This window comes from Chrysemys picta, chromosome 4, assembly GCF_011386835.1.
Source record: "Chrysemys picta bellii isolate R12L10 chromosome 4, ASM1138683v2, whole genome shotgun sequence".
Lineage (NCBI taxonomy): Eukaryota > Metazoa > Chordata > Testudines > Emydidae > Chrysemys > Chrysemys picta.
Genome location: NC_088794.1, coordinates 92,723,919 through 92,740,464, shown reverse-complemented (window position 1 = coordinate 92,740,464; position 16,546 = coordinate 92,723,919). Strand labels below are relative to the sequence as shown.

The following is a 16,546-nucleotide window of genomic DNA, read 5'->3' as shown; positions in this document are numbered from 1 at the left end:
TTTATTTATGAAAAAGAAAGAAAGGTGAGAGTTAAAATTGGTTAAAGGAATCAAATACATACAATAATTGCAAAGTTCTTGGTTCAGGCTTGTTGCGGTGATGGAATAAACTGCTGGCTTAAGTCATGTCTCTGGTTGCTTCCAACTCATTGGAAGGTCGTCAGTCCCTTGGTTAGAATGCTCCCATCAGTATAAGTCCATGGTCCAGAGGCTTGAGCAGGAAAGAGGCAAAAATGGAGAGGTTTCCAGTGCTTTTTATAGCTTCTGCCATATGGAGGGAAATTCATTGTTTCAAACAAAGCCCTCAGCACAGCTGGTGGAAAATTACAGGTATCAAGATGGAGTTTGAAATCACATGGGCAAACCACATGTCCCTGCATAATTTCGCTTATTCATAGCGGGAAAGTCCATTATCTGTAGATAGGCTTCTCGTCTCCCATGGTCCATTGTGAGTTAAGTGTTCCTGGATGAGCCACTTAATTTGAATATTCCCTTCAAGATGTACAGGCTAAATACCTTGTGGGCGTTACCCCAGGAGCAAACATATTTGAAATATAGGTATAGAGCCAATGCTCATAACTTCAAATACAAAAATGATACATGCACACAAATAGCATAATTATATTCAGCAAATCATAAATTATATTCAGCAAACCTTTCCATAGACACCTTACTTGACAACCTTTGTACAAGATTTGTTGCAATTATATAACAGTAGCAACAATGATCTACGTGGTCATATTTTATCAAATAATGTGACAGGGAAGCAGAACAATACTTTATATTCTGTACATTCCTATTTCCTGACAGTGGCCAGTATCACATGCTTCAGTTGAAAGCAGAAGAAACTCCAGAGTGGACAATTATGGAACAACCAGCTCATTGCAGATGTTTCTTCCTAATCTGGCAGTTAGTTAGCTTTTTGTCCTGAAGCATAAAGATTAGATCTTTTCTTTAAAAATCATATCTAATGTAGCTATAGTTTATGCAGCAAAATTTCACTATTTCTCTGTTACCCTTAATTTGTAATATGTTAAGTACATCTTACTGTGTACTTTTTATATAAAAGTATTTTTATAATCTCAGAGCATGCAGTATAATATACAGTAGTACAGGATGGTACATGTTCATTTTAGGTAGAAAAACTGTATAATATGTTGTATTTGATATATAATGTGTGATCAAGTAATTAAAGAAGATTGTTATGCACATGCATAAGAGGACAGAGTGAAATTTGCAAATGCAACCTGAGTGCATAACTATGCAACCTTAATAGAATGTTGTATAGGATTTCTTAGGTTGTTTTGGTGGGTTTTTTAAGAGAGATGAAAAATATAAAACAGAAGGAGCTCTATTCTTCAGGATGAAATTTAGCTGGCAAGTTAAATCGGCAACTTCATGTGTAAATTTCCACATTTGAAACTATTTGAAAAGACACCACTAGAACACCTCAATCCTACACGCTTTAAAAGATCTCTAGGAGGGACCCCCTCTCCTTCCAAATGCAGGAGCTCTGTACCTAGTGACAACATTTTATGAACATGGAATTAAATGCAATTCAGAATGAACAAAAGGGTTCATAAAGTACTTTTCAGTACTATTCACCCACCTCTAATAATAAGGGAAATCCTGAATAGGATTTATATCCTCTTGAAGTGGACTCTGACCTGAGTTTTGATAACTTTCTCTTAAAACATTTTTTTTACCTGAACTCTCACATCACAGACAGATGGTTCAGGGAAAATAAACTTCGAGGAGTTTCGACACCTCTGGGATAAACTGAAAAGCTGGCAGGTATTGTTGAGAATTTCTTGTGTTTTTCTTATTCTGTACTTCTTCCATAGAGGCAATGTTCACGTAACAATTCCACCAAAACAGTTCTCTTTCTGAATCCCACAAAGCATCTACTCACAGTATAATACAGTGGTTCTCAACCTTTCCAGACTATTGTACCCCTTTCAGGAGTATGATTTTTCTTGCATGCCCCACGTTTCACCTCATTAAAAAAATTATTTGATTACAAAATCAGACATAAAATATACAGCACACTTACTGAAAAATTGCTCAGTTTCCCATTTTTTACCATATAATTATAAAATAAATTGATTGGAATATGAATATTGTACTTACATTTCCATGTATAGTATACAGAGCAGTATAAACAAGTACTTGTCTGTATGAAATTTTAGTTTGTGCTTGCTTGGCTAGTGCTTTTTATTTAGCCTGTTGTAAAACTAGGTGAATATCTAAATGAGTTGATGTACCCCCTGGAAGACCTCTGTGTACCCCAGGGGTACACATACCCCTGGTTGAGAATCATTGCGATAATAAACAAAAGTACAATACCAATCATTAAAAAGAAATTGACCAGCCCCAACACTGTATACAATCTGACAAAGCAAAGAACACAAAGAAATCAAATGGTCCCAAAGACTACCCAACCCATAAATTAAAGGGATTTTTCCCAAATACAGAATGACGGTGTGTGAGGTAAGGAGGGAGAAGAAAAGAGGGGAAAAGCCAGAGTTACACCTCAAAAGTATCAGAGATAGGATAACCAAGAGAGATGGAGCTTTAATTATAATTAAGGCTAAGATTTAGTCATGTGTATTTTTAGTAAAAGTCATGGACAGGTCTCGGGCAATAAACAAAAATTCACATTCTGTGACCTGTCCATGACTTGTACTATGAATACCCCTGATTAAATTTTAGGTGCTCGGGGGAAGGAGGGTGGCCCAGGGCCAGGTTTCTGGGGCTGCCTGAGCAGCAGCAGGTGTGGCTGGACCCAGGGCCACCTGAGCAGCAGCTGGTGCGGCTGGCCTCGGGCCCATCCCAGCTGCTTGGGTGGCCCTGGGGTCAGCTGCACTGGCAGCTGCAGAAATCATGGAGGTCCTGGAAAGTCACTAAATCTGTAACCTGCATGACAGACTCGCAGCCTTAATTGGCTACAATTTTGTCACGGAAGTCCCGGAATCCATGACTTCCAGGGTCCTCCATGACATTTTCTGCTTCAGCCCCAGGTCCGTGGGGCTGGAACCGTCAGCCAGCGAGGGCCCCAGAGCTCTTAGCTGCTGCACACGGTGCCCCTACACCCAGCTCCCAGTCCCAGAGCTCCAAGCCGCAGTGGGGGGTCCCCGCAGCTCCCAGACCCCGAAGCGGGAGGGGTGACCCCACAGTTCCCAGCCGACACGGATGCTGGGGAACTCTGGAGCCACAGCAGCAGTGGGTGCTGGACCCCCCACTCCCCATTTTGTCACAGGTTTTTTTTTGGTAAAAGTAATGGACACGTCACAGTGTTCCATTAATTTTTGTTTATTGCCCATGACCGTGACTTCTGTCCCTAAAAATAACTGTGACAAAACCTTAGCCTTAGTTATAATCTAAGGGCAGTCAATGAGGAGCTGTGGTAGACCTCTAGAGGGGAGTTCCACAGCCTCCCTCTAGCCTGGAGCTGACTTAACTGAATTTAGGCTATGTCTACACAGCCCACAGCAACGAGCCTCCCATCCTCCTCCGTGCTAGTATTCAGGGACTGAGAGCAGACCCACCTGACAACCCTGACAAGATGTGAATATTGAGCAAAAGGCAACTCATCAAGTGTTTAAAGTCTAGATTATAAATAGCTTCTATATATCAAAATTAAGGCACTGAATTGTTTACTGGCAGCCAATGCAGTTTACTGAGGAATTTGAGTTATGCAGTACTGAGAAAAATAGGTTTGTTTGTTTTTTCAGCACCTCTCATGTGCTAGATATTCCAAAGTGTTTGCAAAGCAGTGAGGTAGATCAGTGGTTTTCAACCTCTTTTCATTTGTGGACCCCTAAAATTTTTTGAATGGAAGTGCGGACCCCTTTGGAAATTTTAGACATAGTCTGCGGACCCCTAGGGTTGAAAAACCACTGAGTTAGATGATAATACAGTGATTGTATAAGCAAATGTAACTATCATTATGTACTCTGTAATGGCTCACCCAGAGACTTGGGAATTGCAACCTGATTTATACAGAGAAAGGGTCTATTAGTCAGGACACTGGGATTATTTCCAACTTTTTTTAGTAAAGGGCCCTGGATCTTCAATTTCTAACTGGGCAGCCAAAAGACATAAGAAAGAAGAGCCTTAGTACAACATCTCATGAGAGCGATAGCCCCTACAATAATGCAGCACCCCTTACAACTGCGCTGCAGCGTCACCATTCTTTACCTCAATGTGTGTGGGGGGGAAACACACGACTTTCACAGACAGTCATTATTCTTCAACTAACCACCACTCTACTCTGTATGGAACTCGTCTAGCCTTTGAAGCCTAGATACCAGAGTGCTAGGGTGAAAATCATAGCCCTGCTCAGCGGCCAGCCTTCCCCAATCAGCATTGTTTTTCTACAAAATGACCAAACTTTATTCCTGATATTTATTTTTTTCTTTTCCAGAAAATTTTCAAACGTTATGACACAGATCATTCTGGCACCATTAACAGTTACGAGATGCGTAATGCAGTCAAAGATGCAGGTATTGCACAGTACTCAATGCCAGGGATTCATCTGAATCCACTCCCTCTTGCTTTCCTCTTGTTCCTACCCTTCCTGTACCCATGTAGTAAAAATGAGAAGTACAGTGCAGACTTTTAAAGGAATACGCCCTAGAAAAACCTGGATACTGAGCTGTTGCCCTGGACAAATTTTCACATGTCCAAGCTGCAAGGAAAACACTTTGGGTTTTGAAGACTGAATCTTCTATTCAGCCAGTTCTACCTTTCAGTGGTAAACAATATTTTGCCTTCCCTGTGCACCCTGCATCAAGGATCTCAGGGAGCTTTACAAGCATTAATTAATTGCCTGGCACAGCTACCGAGCTTTGTGCAGCTCCATGCGTGACATTTCTCAAGAGGTGGAAGTCACCTATTTCCCCCAGGGTTCCCACCAATTAGTGGCAGCTGGTGTGAGGGAGGCAGGGACCTGTTCCCAACACACCTCATAAGCATGGGAAGGGAGGAGGCAAGGAGCAGCAGTGGGCATTACTGAGCCAGTGGGGGGGACGTTCCTGGGCCATTGACACAGCAAGCCTGGAGTAGCCTGGGAGGGTTGTTGATGGTGGAATCTGGGGCAGCCTCCCTTATTCAGCCCTCCCCATTCCTGCCCCATTTTGTCCACTTCACCCCCTGTCCCCACATTCTGTCCCCTCTTAACCCCCACCCTGCCCCCCTCCTGCCTTCACCTGCCTACCTGCTCCTGCTGATATTGCTGCCACAGCCCCTTTCCCCTCCTCTAAGTCTGGGCTGGGGGCTCCCTCCTGGCTGGCCAGATAGTGACAGGCAAGAGAGGTCACCTGGCTGCTTCTAGCCACAGTGGCCCCTGGTGACCAGGAGGAACTATAGTAGCTCTTTGCCTACAGCTTGCTCACAGCCCAGCTAAGCACAGGGGATGCCTGCTGAGCTGCAGGCAGGTGGGACTAGGGTTGCCAATTTTAGTTGGATGTATTCCTGGAGGGTTCCTCAAGTGACATCATCTTTAATTAAAGATTAATCTTTAATTCCTGGAGACCACAGGACAATCCTGGAGGGTTGGCAACCCTAGGTGGGATGGGGTGGCAAGATGCATGACACTTGGTAGCCCTGCCCCTGTGAGGTAGGGAAGTGTTATTGGGGAACTCAGCATCTCCCACCTGCTTTATATCAAGGGAGGAGATGGTTTGCTCTTTAGCCTTTCATTGCTTATATCAGTGCTGTCCAGTCTTAGTAAATGAAGCCTGGCCACTTCCATAACCCTCATCCACTCAGTGTGGTATTCTGTCCCGCTCAGTGGGGGCTGGGTCACATAAACATTGATGAGCTGGTTGCAGGCTATGTTCCCTCTAAGCTGCGCGGCCACACAGCAGGCTATCAAGGGCTGTGTAGGGGCCTGGACTGGTGAGGAGAGAGGTAGGGAGTATGCAGGGCTGCGACAGGGAGAGGTGCCTGGCTCCTGGCCCCGGCTGATACAGTGAGAGAAGGCTGGGGGCAGTCCTCTCTCCCTGCCACAGCCCCCGGGGCAGCCTGCACGCCAAACCCCTCATCCCCAGCCCCACCCCAGAGCCTGCACCCCCAGCTGGAGCCCCCTGCACTTCAACCCTGTTCCCCAGCCCTGAGCCCACTCCAAACCCCTTGGCCCCACTCCCACCACCCATCACCTCCATATTGGTGCACATAACAAAATTCATTCCGCACATGAACTGTCCTTGCCTACCCCCAACATAATTAAACATGCAACATAATTAAATTCACCCTGCAGTCCAGGTGGCTGCTTTATCTCTCCCAAACTCATTAGCATACCTGCTTCTAGAGAGACTATACAGGCCTGACACATTCCATTGCCAGTGACTGCAGCTAAGGGAGGGAGAGTATTTCATCATTCAGAAACTCATGAGCCTTGTTATGAACCTTAATGTGAAGACGTTGGTAAATTATCTACATCAACATTTTGTGCATTGTTCAGGCAGCTATATTTCGGTTTTGGCAAAACCTCAATCATGGAATTTTGGTTTTACCAGGACAAATAAAAAAACTACACCTGGGTTTTGCTTTACATGCTGCAGGAATACGGTACATTTTACAGGTTTCTCATTCTTGCTAGTAAAATGATTAGCCTAAAATAATATTCTTTCTTCTTTAAATAATTCTGGCCTGATTTCTTAAACTAGGAGAGGAATAAAATGTAAAATAAACTATAAACCCATGCTTAATATTGAAAGCTCACATATTCTGTATGAATATGCATTTAGCCAGCCCCCAGCAATGCCCAAATCCATGTAAACACCTCTAATAAGCCAATCTGCAGCGCTGGTTGACTAACTGCACATTCCTATACAGTATGTAGATGGGTAATATTGAGGCTGGGGTTTGTATGTTTTAGTCATTTATTTTTTGCCACTGTACGGTTTTATTGTTGTAACACCTAGTTTCCTCACTGATCCCTGTCTGAATTTTTGTTACTCCAGCCCCTTATTTCATCAGGTCTAAATTAGATTTTAAACTCTTTGGGGCAAGGACCTTCTCTTCACAGCGATAATGGGAGGTAATGAGCACACTTTTGCCACTTGAAACAGTAATTTCAAAATGCTGTTTCCTATTAAGAGAGTAACCTGACACAATAAAGCTTCCTGCATTTTTATTTTTCTTGAGTCACTCAGCTTGGACCTTTGGTATATGGTTAGATGCAGGAACTGATGACTCCATACAAAGCTTTTTCTCAGTGTCAGTCTGGTACCGGAACCGTGCCAAGAGCTGAAGAACAGCTGTCTTCTGTTTCTCTTCCTTCTCAGGATTCTGCCTTAACAAGCAGCTCTATGACATCATTACAATGCGCTATGCTGACAAAAACATGAACATTGACTTCGACAGCTTTATCTGCTGCTTTGTGCGACTGGAAGGAATGTTCAGTAAGTGCCAGTCCAATTTTTACTGTCCTTCTTCTTGTGCTATTCCTCTCTCACACAGGAGCACGTGGTCCCTCCCAAGCAAAAATTGCTCTAAAGCTCTACTGAAAGCTTAATATCAGTGACCATTATGAAAATTAGCTGATTTCAATAATGAATGTCATCTGTTCTGCTGCAGTGCTTCTCTGTTGTTGTTAGCTATGAGTCTCAGGCTCGGTAAGCTCCCTCAGAGCAGTGGCTGTTTTATATTCATTAGTGGGGTGACCAGATGACCTGTTTTTAAAGGGACAGTCCCGTATTTAAACCCTCCTGCAGGTGTCCTGACTGTTTCAGGCAAAGTCAGGCAAATTATCCTGGATTTTCTGCCTCCCCCCCATCAGTACTGGTAGGTCCTGCTGCTGGCCAGATCCCTGCTCGCCAGCCGCCCACCCACCCCCAGCAGTGAGTGGGGGGAGGAGGTCCAGTGGCTGATGATGGGGGTGGGTATGCAAGGCTGGTGGCAGGGTGAAGCTGCAGTGCATGGGGCTGGCTGCTTCCCCTGCTGGTCCATCAGCGCATCCCTCCCCGCGTGCCAGCTCTCGGCCACCAGAGCCCACCCCCTGCCCTGTTTCTGGCCGGTCCTGGCTGCATGCTGCGGCAGCTGATAACTACAGGCAGGCGCCAGGCAGCGGCCAGTTACGTGTCGCCTCTGCTGCCCACCCATCGGCCCTTTACATATGCCTCCTCTCACGGTCCTCTCCCTGCTTTGCCCTTTCGCCCCCTAGCCCCGCTGCTCCTCTGTATCCCTAGCCCCCCAGCGGGGCACATCCTGCTCCCAGCGCTGTGTGGAGAACCAGCCCCCGGTCGGAGCGCTCAGCTCACCAGCAGCCTGGCCTGCAGGCTCCTTCCTCCCCCAGGTGCCTCTGGCTGGGCTGGCACCCCAGGAAAATTCAAGACCCTCTGGCCCAAGGCACTGGCCAGGAGGCGCCAAGTCCTGCATGTGCCAATGCCCTGTGTAGTGCGGCACAGTCTCCAGTCTCCGCCCCTCAGCTAAGCTCTGGAGTTGGGGGAGGGAGTGATTTCCAGCCTGTTCCTGCCCTGAACCTGCAGGCTCCACAGCAGCCCCCCAGGCAGGGGCTTAGCACCCTCTTCACCCCCCCACCCCCAACCGCCTGGGGTCCTGCCCCCATGGAGCGCGGGGCTGCTCTGTCCCCTAGGCACTCTCCCCTGCTGAGCCACCTCTCTGGCTGGTTTGCTGAAGCCCCTGCAGTCAGGGTCCCTGGACCCTGGTGCACAATCCATCCTGAGGGCTTAACCCCTTTGTGCCTGTACTATAGCTAGGAGACAGGAGGCAGCTGGGTTATGTCGGGGGGCCAGCAGCAGCCTAGAGGTGTTAGCTACCTTTTGACACTGTGCAGGCAGGAAGGGATAAGCTGCTTCTAGTCATGGGGGCTGGGAGAGGAAGGGAGGAAGAGATGAGTTCTGCAAAGACACAGGCCAGGTCATCCCTTCCTCCTCCCCTGCGGTTGGAAGCAGCTCCCTTCCCTTCCATCCTGCACAATGCCAAAAGGCTGCTGCTGGCCATGTTCTGGTTTGAACCCTGGCAGAAATTGGGGGGGGAAGCATATGACCCCCATCTCCCCCCCCTCCACACCCCCACATTGCCTCGGGAAGATGCGGCACCAGGTACTGGGAAAGGCGGGTCCGTCCCAGGGCCCCAGCCGGGCATAGAGGACGGAGAGCACGGGGTAGGGAGAGTCGGGTTGGTTGGTCACCCCCGCCCCCGACCCTGTGTGAGAGAAGGGTATGGGTGTGTGTGTGTCACCTCTTTCCGTGTGAACCCTAAAACCTTAAAGATAAGAAGGTAAATAAAAAAGAATCCAACTATGCAGTATTTCTTTTTAATTGGGGTTCAGTCAATGTTGATGTTAATTTGAACATTTGTACTGCATTTCTGACTGATTGCCATAAACTCACTTGAATACGAGTAATTTTACCAGGGGTCCCGTATTGAGCATAGGGAAATATGGTCACCCTCTTCATTAGTACTCCAGCAATGTAAGATATCCCATAAATAAAGCTACTATTGAAGGCTATTTGGTAGCTACAACTGGAGTGAAATGCAGCTGCTTAATATCATTAGCCGTAGGGAACAGAGTTTTTCAGCATCTTCACCTCTCTTTCTTTCCAGCTGCATATATTATTTGGGTACATTATTATTGGGTATTTCCTCTCACTCCTGTGTGCCACAATAGCATGGTCATCCTTGCTCATAACGAACTGGCCCTGTATAAATCCAGCTACTAAAGGCAGGAGGGCCCTCAACCATGCATTTTGCTTCCTTCACTGCTCTGACCATTTGAATCTGTTGTGCTACAGTATGTGGTGCGAAGCTGATATATTATCTCAGTGTTTCACTTGAAGGATGTGATTATGGGGTTACATGTGAGGTGGGTTAATTTGTTGTTTTAATAATTTCACATATGGGCTCAAGGACTATGTGACATGACAGGCACAGTGTATAAATCCCCAACTGGGCCTTGTTGACTACAGCTGAGGAACAACCGAGCAAGGACACTTAACAAGCCCAGTAGCTGAATAACAATCAGCACAATTCTATACAACAGATTGGGACTGTAGGTTGATTTGTTATACACAGGATGGCCTTCACTTTATCCATAGTAATTGTATGTACTTTGTATTGATTTGTCTTTCCTTAGGGGCATTCCACGCCTTTGATAAAGATGGAGATGGTATCATTAAACTCAACGTCTTGGAGGTAAATAATTTTACTCAGGTATTTTTCTTGGGTTATGGTCAGGTTGCGCACTTTTGTTCTTCTTCGAGTGATTGTTCACGTCCATTACACATTAGGTGTGCGCGCGTCACGTGCACGGATGTCGGAAACTTTTTCCCTCAGCGGCTCCCGTCGGGCCGGCAGGGTCCCCTCCCTCCTGCCAGAGCGGCGCCCCGCTCTAACGTAAATATAACCCTGCAGGCCCGACCCTCCCTCAGTTCCTTCTTACCCTCCGTGACGGCGTTGGAACAACTCTGTCTCTCGCTTGAGAGTGTCCCTTAGCTTTAGTAGTTAGTGTTACTCTTAGTAGTTATCAGTTCTTTAGTAGTTAGTGTTAATCTTAGCAGTTATCAGTTCTTTAGTAGTAGTTAAGATCTTTAGTAAGGGTTTTACTCCAGATATTTCCTTGTTTTAGGTGTTTGGTCAATCCCGACACCGGCCCTGGGCGGCAGGGCATGCTACACGCCCAAGGCTTCAAGGCTTGTGCCACGTGCCGCAAGCCTATGCCGATAAGCAATCCCCACGACTCGTGCCTCCGTTGCCTGGGGGAAGCACACCAAAAAGAGCGCTGCAAGATCTGTAAGGCCTTCAAGCCCAGGACTAAGAAAGAGAGAGACTTTCGCCTTAAGCAGCTGCTCATGGAGGCTGCATTACAGCCCTCCACTTCGACACATCAGGCCGCGGCACCGTCAACTTCGGTGCGGAGTGCCCCGGCATCGGTTCGTGATCTGGCACCAGCGGGGCACCCTAAGCCTACGGCACCGACACAGCAGGACCACCCCCGGCACCGGTCATCTTTGCCGGCAAAATCGAAGGGCCAACCCAAGGCCCGAGGACGCTCCCCACATAAGAGGGTAGTGCCCGCGAAGACCTCGAGTGCGCCTAAGGGCGTGGCGGCCCCAGGACAGATCCCAGTGCCAGTGGCTCCGGCGCCTAAAGGCCTGTCGAGCCCCAGGATAGGCGCATCGAGTGAGGAGGAAGGGCTGGAGGAGCTTTTGGAACAGCCCTCCACCCCGGACACATTTGAGGCAGCAAAGGACCTCATCGAATTGTCCGCTGAGGGCCTCCTCCAAGCCAAAGATAATCCACCAAGACTGCCATCCAGAGGCAAGCCAGTAATGGTGCGCCCATCACGGTCACCATCTTGGCACCATTCATGGCGCCGATGCCGGTCGAGCTCCACCTCGGTGGACTCCCGGCTACCTTCGGCGCAGAGGGCCGCACAGCCGTCAGGCCCCAATAAGCGCCCGGCACCGACTCAGCAGCCCTACTCGAGTAGGCACCGGGACGTGTCGCCACGCGATCCCCAAGACCGACCACTCGCAGTCGTTCCCGGTCCCGAGGTCACTGGTACCAGTCCAGGTCGGCAAGACGCTACTCCCTGTCCCGGTCACGGAGGTACTACTCTCTGACCCCGGACCGGCACCGTCCCACGGCACCACCGTGGCATCCAGGTCACCGTCCGTGGTTTCGGAGGCAGACTCGGGCCATTCCAGCAGATTTACCCACAGGGAACATGAAGCCACTTGGCACCCACAGTAGGGCCAGCCAGGACAATGGCCATTCTGGACCCCTTGGGCCTACCACCAGCAAGGCCCCCCCATCCAGGACCTCGAGATCTGGCTCCTCGGGACACCGCTCCCGCTCCCCGCAGGGGCGCCCCTCCTCTCGCAAGGAGGCCACGGTCTCCAGACCACCGGAGCGAGAAAGAGCCGACTTGGCACCGAGCCTGGCACCGTCTCAGACCCACATTATAGGACAGACCCCAGAGGAGCGCCCAGTCGGTGAGGAATTGCAGGAAGAGGAGGACGCACAGAAGGCCCTAACCTCCTCCTCCTCACCAGATGAAGCCGTGGCGGGCACGACAGTGTCCGGCCCTCCCCCGATTGACCATCGGGCGCACCAGGAACTGCTCCCCCAAGTAGCCCTCAATCTGGGGTTGCAGGCGGAGGAGACGGTAGAGCAGGAGGACCCCATGGTTGACGTCCTAAGCCTGGAAGGCCCCTCCAGGATCGCACTCCCGCTCATAAAAACAGTACAGTCTAACTATAAGACAGTATGGCAAACACCGGCCTCCAGTGCACCAACTGCGAAAGGCGTAGAGAGGAAGTACTTCGCCCCCTCCAAGGGGTTCGACTTCCTCTTTTCTCACCCAACACCCTGTTCACTGGTCGTCTCTGCGGTCAACGAACGAGAGCAGCATGGCCAGCAAGCCCCGGCCCCCAAGGCCAAGGAGGCAAAGCGCTTGGACTTATTTGGTAGGAAGGTCTACTCGTCTGGGGGCCTCCAGTTGAGGATCACTAACCAACAAGTGATTCTGAAGAGACACAATTTCAATTCTTGGGCATCAGTCTCCAAGTTTAAGGACTCCCTGCCCCAGGGTTCACAACCCGAGTTCGCTGCCTTAGTGGACGAAGGGAAGGCAGTAGCCAAAACCTCTCTGCAGGCCTCCCTTGACTCCGCGGACACAGCTGCCAGGACAATCGCGTCAGGAGTGGTGATGAGGCGCTCGGCATGGCTACAGGCTTCTGGCCTTCCCCCAGAGGTGCAAAACACCTTGCAAGACCTCCCGTTTGATGGGTCAGGCTTGTTCTCAGACCAGACCAAATGGTAATATGTACCAGATTACATAGCCTCAAAGACTCTCGAGCAACCCTCAAGTCGTTGGGAATGCACACCCCAGTGACACAGAGGAAACCCTTTAAGCCACAACCACCGCAGAGGCAATACCACCCTCGTCCTAGACAGGAACCATACCGCAGAAGGGGCAGGGATAACAGGCGTAGACGGAACAACACGCCTAACCAGGGCCAAAGCCAAGGCCAAGGCAAGCTGCAGCCGGGAAATAAGCAAGGGTTTTGAAGCTGCGATCGAGGACAGCGTACCGACCCTTATACCGGATCCTCCGCAATGTTTCAGGGGCCGCTTGTCCCATTTTTACCGTGCTTGGTCCTGTATAACATTGGACCGCTGGGTCCTTCGCACGGTGGAGGCGGGATACACCCTTCAGTTCTCCTCGCCCCCTCCCTCCCATCCCCCATCCCCGTCCCTCTTCAGGGACCCCTCTCACGAGCAACTCCTTATGCAGGAGGTGCGGGCCCGCCTCAAAGTAGGAGTGGTGGAAGAGGTCCCTCCGGACCTAAGGGGGAAAGCGTTTTACTCCAGATATTTCCTTATTCCCAAAGCAAAAGGGGGCCTCCGTCCTATTTTGGACCTCCGCAAACTAAACAAATTTTTGGTCAAGGCACGTTTTCGTATGGTCTCCCTTGGCGCTATTATCCCAAAATGCATGTCCGTGGTGGCAGCCTTTCTTCGAAAAAGAAAGATGCGGGTATACCCGTACTTGGACAACTGGCTCCTCGCGGGCAGGTCAGAGGACAAGGTCCACTCCCATGTGGCACTGGCGTTACAGGTGTTCCGCAAGCTCGGTCTACTGGTCAATGTACCCAAGTCCTCACTGATCCCCCTGCAGAGACTGGATTTCATAGGAGCAGTCCTGGACTCGGTGGTGGCATGGACAAGTCTTCCAGTTTCCTGGCCATTCAAAGGGTCGTAAGCTCCATCCAACAATTTCCCACGACCATGGCCAGATGCTGTATGCAACTCCTGGGGCACATGGCGGCTTGCGCACATGTAGTCAGACATGCCCACTAAGACTCAGACCGTTACAGTTGTGGCTAGCCCAAACGTATCGCCCCAACAGAGACCCCTTGGACCTAGTAGTGACAATCCCAGCTCGGGTGTCGAACTCCCTCCGCTGGTGGCTCGATCAGCAGCAAGTTTGCGAAGGGGTCCCTTTCACCACACACAACCCACCCTGACGTTAGTGACAGATGCGTCGGACCTGGGCTGGGGGGCACACCTACGGGACCTGCAGACCCAGGGCTTATGGTCCAGGGAAGAAAAGTTGCTCCACATCAATCTGAAGGAGTTAAGGGCAGTTCGCCTCGCCTGCCAGACCTTTCACGCTACCGTAGAAGGCCACAGCGTGTCAGTTCTGACGGACAACACTACCGCCATGTTCTACATAAACAAGCAGGGCGGGTCCCGATCCTCTCCCCTCTGTCACGAGGCGCTCCTCCTATGGGACTTCTGTATAGCCCATTCAGTCCAACTACTGGCAGCATATCTCCCAGGGGTCCAAAACGGGTTAGCAGACCGCCTCAGCAGGTCGTACCACATTCATGAATGGACGCTGAGAAAGGACGTCCTGCATTCAATCTTCCAGAGGTGGGGGTTTCCCCAGGTGGATCTCTTCGCCACCAAGGACAACAGCCAATGCCCTCAGTTTTGTTCATTCCAGAACCTCAGCCCAGGCTCATTGGCAGATGCCTTCGCGATTCAGTGGGGCGGGAGCCTGAGGTATGCCTTCCCACCATTCCCGCTCATCCACAGGGTCCTGCTCAAGACCCGCAGGGACAAGGCGACAGTCATCCTCATCGCACCAGCGTGGCCACGCCAGCATTGGTTCATGACCCTGCTGGAACTGTCCTTGACCGCCCCGATTACCCTACCCCTCCATCGCGACCTCATCACACAGGACCGGGGTTGCCTACTCCACCCGAACCTACCGTCGCTACATCTCACGGCGTGGTATCTCTCTGGCTAAACGATACGGAGCATAGGTGCTCCCACCAGGTCCAGCAAATTCTTCTTGGTAGTAGGAAGCCCTCCACAAGAGCAACCTACCTTGCCAAATGAAAGAGATTCTCTCTCTCTGGTGCGAGCATAATCTCATACAGCCTCTCCAGGCCTCCATCCTATCAATACTGGTCTACTTGCTGCACCTCAAGCATCAAGGGCTCGTCCCCACCTCAATTAAAGTGCATCTGGCCGTCATATCGGCGTTCCACCCGGGAGAGTTGGGGTTTTCGGTATTCTCCAACCCCACAGTAGTTCGATTCCTCAAGGGGCTGGAGAGGGTGTTTCCCTACTCACACCCACTGGTCCCTGCATGGAACCTTAACCTGGTCCTAACTAAACTCATGGGACCGCCCTTTGAACCCCTAGCCTCTTGCTCCCTCATGCACCTCTCATGGAAGGTAGCGTTTCTAGTGGCCATCACATCGGCTAGGAGGGTATCGGAATTGAGAGCCCTCACTTCGGAACCCCCTTATACAGTTTTGTATAAGGATAAGATGCAACTGAGGCCGCACCCCAAATTCCTTCCTAAGGTGGTCATGCAATTTCATATGGGGCAGGACGTTTGTTTACCGGTGTTCTTCCCCAAGTCCCATACGGACCCAAGCCACCACAGCCTGCATACCCTCAATGTCCGTAGAGCCTTGGCATTCTATCTGGAACGGACCAGGCCATTCCGCAAGTCGACACAACTGTTCATTGCGGAGAGAATGAAAGGCCAGCCTATCTCGGCTCAACGCTTGTCAGCATGGATTGTGCTTTGCATCCGCACATGCTATGAGCTCGCCAACGTACCAGCCCCGGTGATCAGGGCTCACTCGACTAGGGCCCAAGCGTCCTTGGCGGCTTTCTTGGCGCAGGTTCCACTCCAGGAAATCTGTAAAGTGGCCACCTGGTTGTCGGTGCATACGTTTACAGCCCATTACGCAATCCATCATCAGACCAGAGAGGACGTGGTGGTCGGCAGGGCTGTGCTTGAATCAATTGTTCCTTGACTCCTACCCTCCTCCAATGGTAAGCTTGTGAGTCACCTAATGTGTAACGGACGTAAACAATCACTCTAAGAAGAAAAAACGGTTACCTACCTTCTGTAACTGTTGTTCTTCAAGATGTGTTGTTCACGTCCATTACACTTCTCACCCTCCTTCCCCTCTGTCGGAGTCACCGGCAAGAAGGAACCGAGGGAGGGTCGTGCCCGCAGGGTTATATATACGCTAGAGCGGGGCGCCGCTTTGGTGGGAGGGAGGGGACCCTGTCGGCCTGACGGGAGCCGCTGAGGGAAAAAGTTTCCGACGTCCGTGCACGCAACGCGCGCACACCTAATGTGTAATGGACGTGAACAACACATCTCGAAGAACAACAGTTACAGAAGGTAGGTAACTGTTTTTTCTTACTCTTTGTCACCCTTATGCTTAAGGGAGTCTTGTCAGAGTTAAGCTGACATTACTGTCCAAATGGTAAGATAAGAGACTCCATAATGTCTGCTAGAGAGTTTGCTATTGCTATCAATTTTACGTGGAAGATGCACAGATACACAGTAACGTATGGCAGTATAAAACCATTAGATCGATAAGCTAAATTAGACAATCAGCATGGAACCCAAATCTCTTACAATTTGTCATTTAAAGTGCATCCAAGAACTTTAGAGGTTTATGAAACAATTTAAAACTAAAAACACCATTTAAAATATTTTGGACAATAATCTCCTACCCCAATAATCCTA

General features: G+C 49.7%; 1 protein-coding gene across 4 annotated transcripts in view; it reads left to right on the top strand.

Annotated features, from left to right (window-relative positions):
- The window catches only part of CAPN3 (calpain 3), a 69,774-nt gene that overhangs the window by 48,396 nt on the left and 4,832 nt on the right, over positions 1 to 16,546 (top strand). For 2 of the 4 annotated variants that reach the window (XM_065595349.1, XM_065595348.1), the window contains 5 exons: positions 1,726 to 1,794; positions 4,427 to 4,505; positions 7,293 to 7,409; positions 10,106 to 10,164; positions 10,598 to 10,884. In XM_065595349.1, the coding sequence (XP_065451421.1) occupies positions 1,726 to 1,794; positions 4,427 to 4,505; positions 7,293 to 7,409; positions 10,106 to 10,164; positions 10,598 to 10,765 (492 nt within the window). In that variant the 3' untranslated portion in view covers positions 10,766 to 10,884. Of the gene's footprint in view, positions 1 to 1,725; positions 1,795 to 4,426; positions 4,506 to 7,292; positions 7,410 to 10,105; positions 10,165 to 10,597; positions 10,887 to 16,546 lie in introns of those variants that run through there. The other 2 variants (XM_065595351.1, XM_065595350.1) reach the window with 2 other exon arrangements.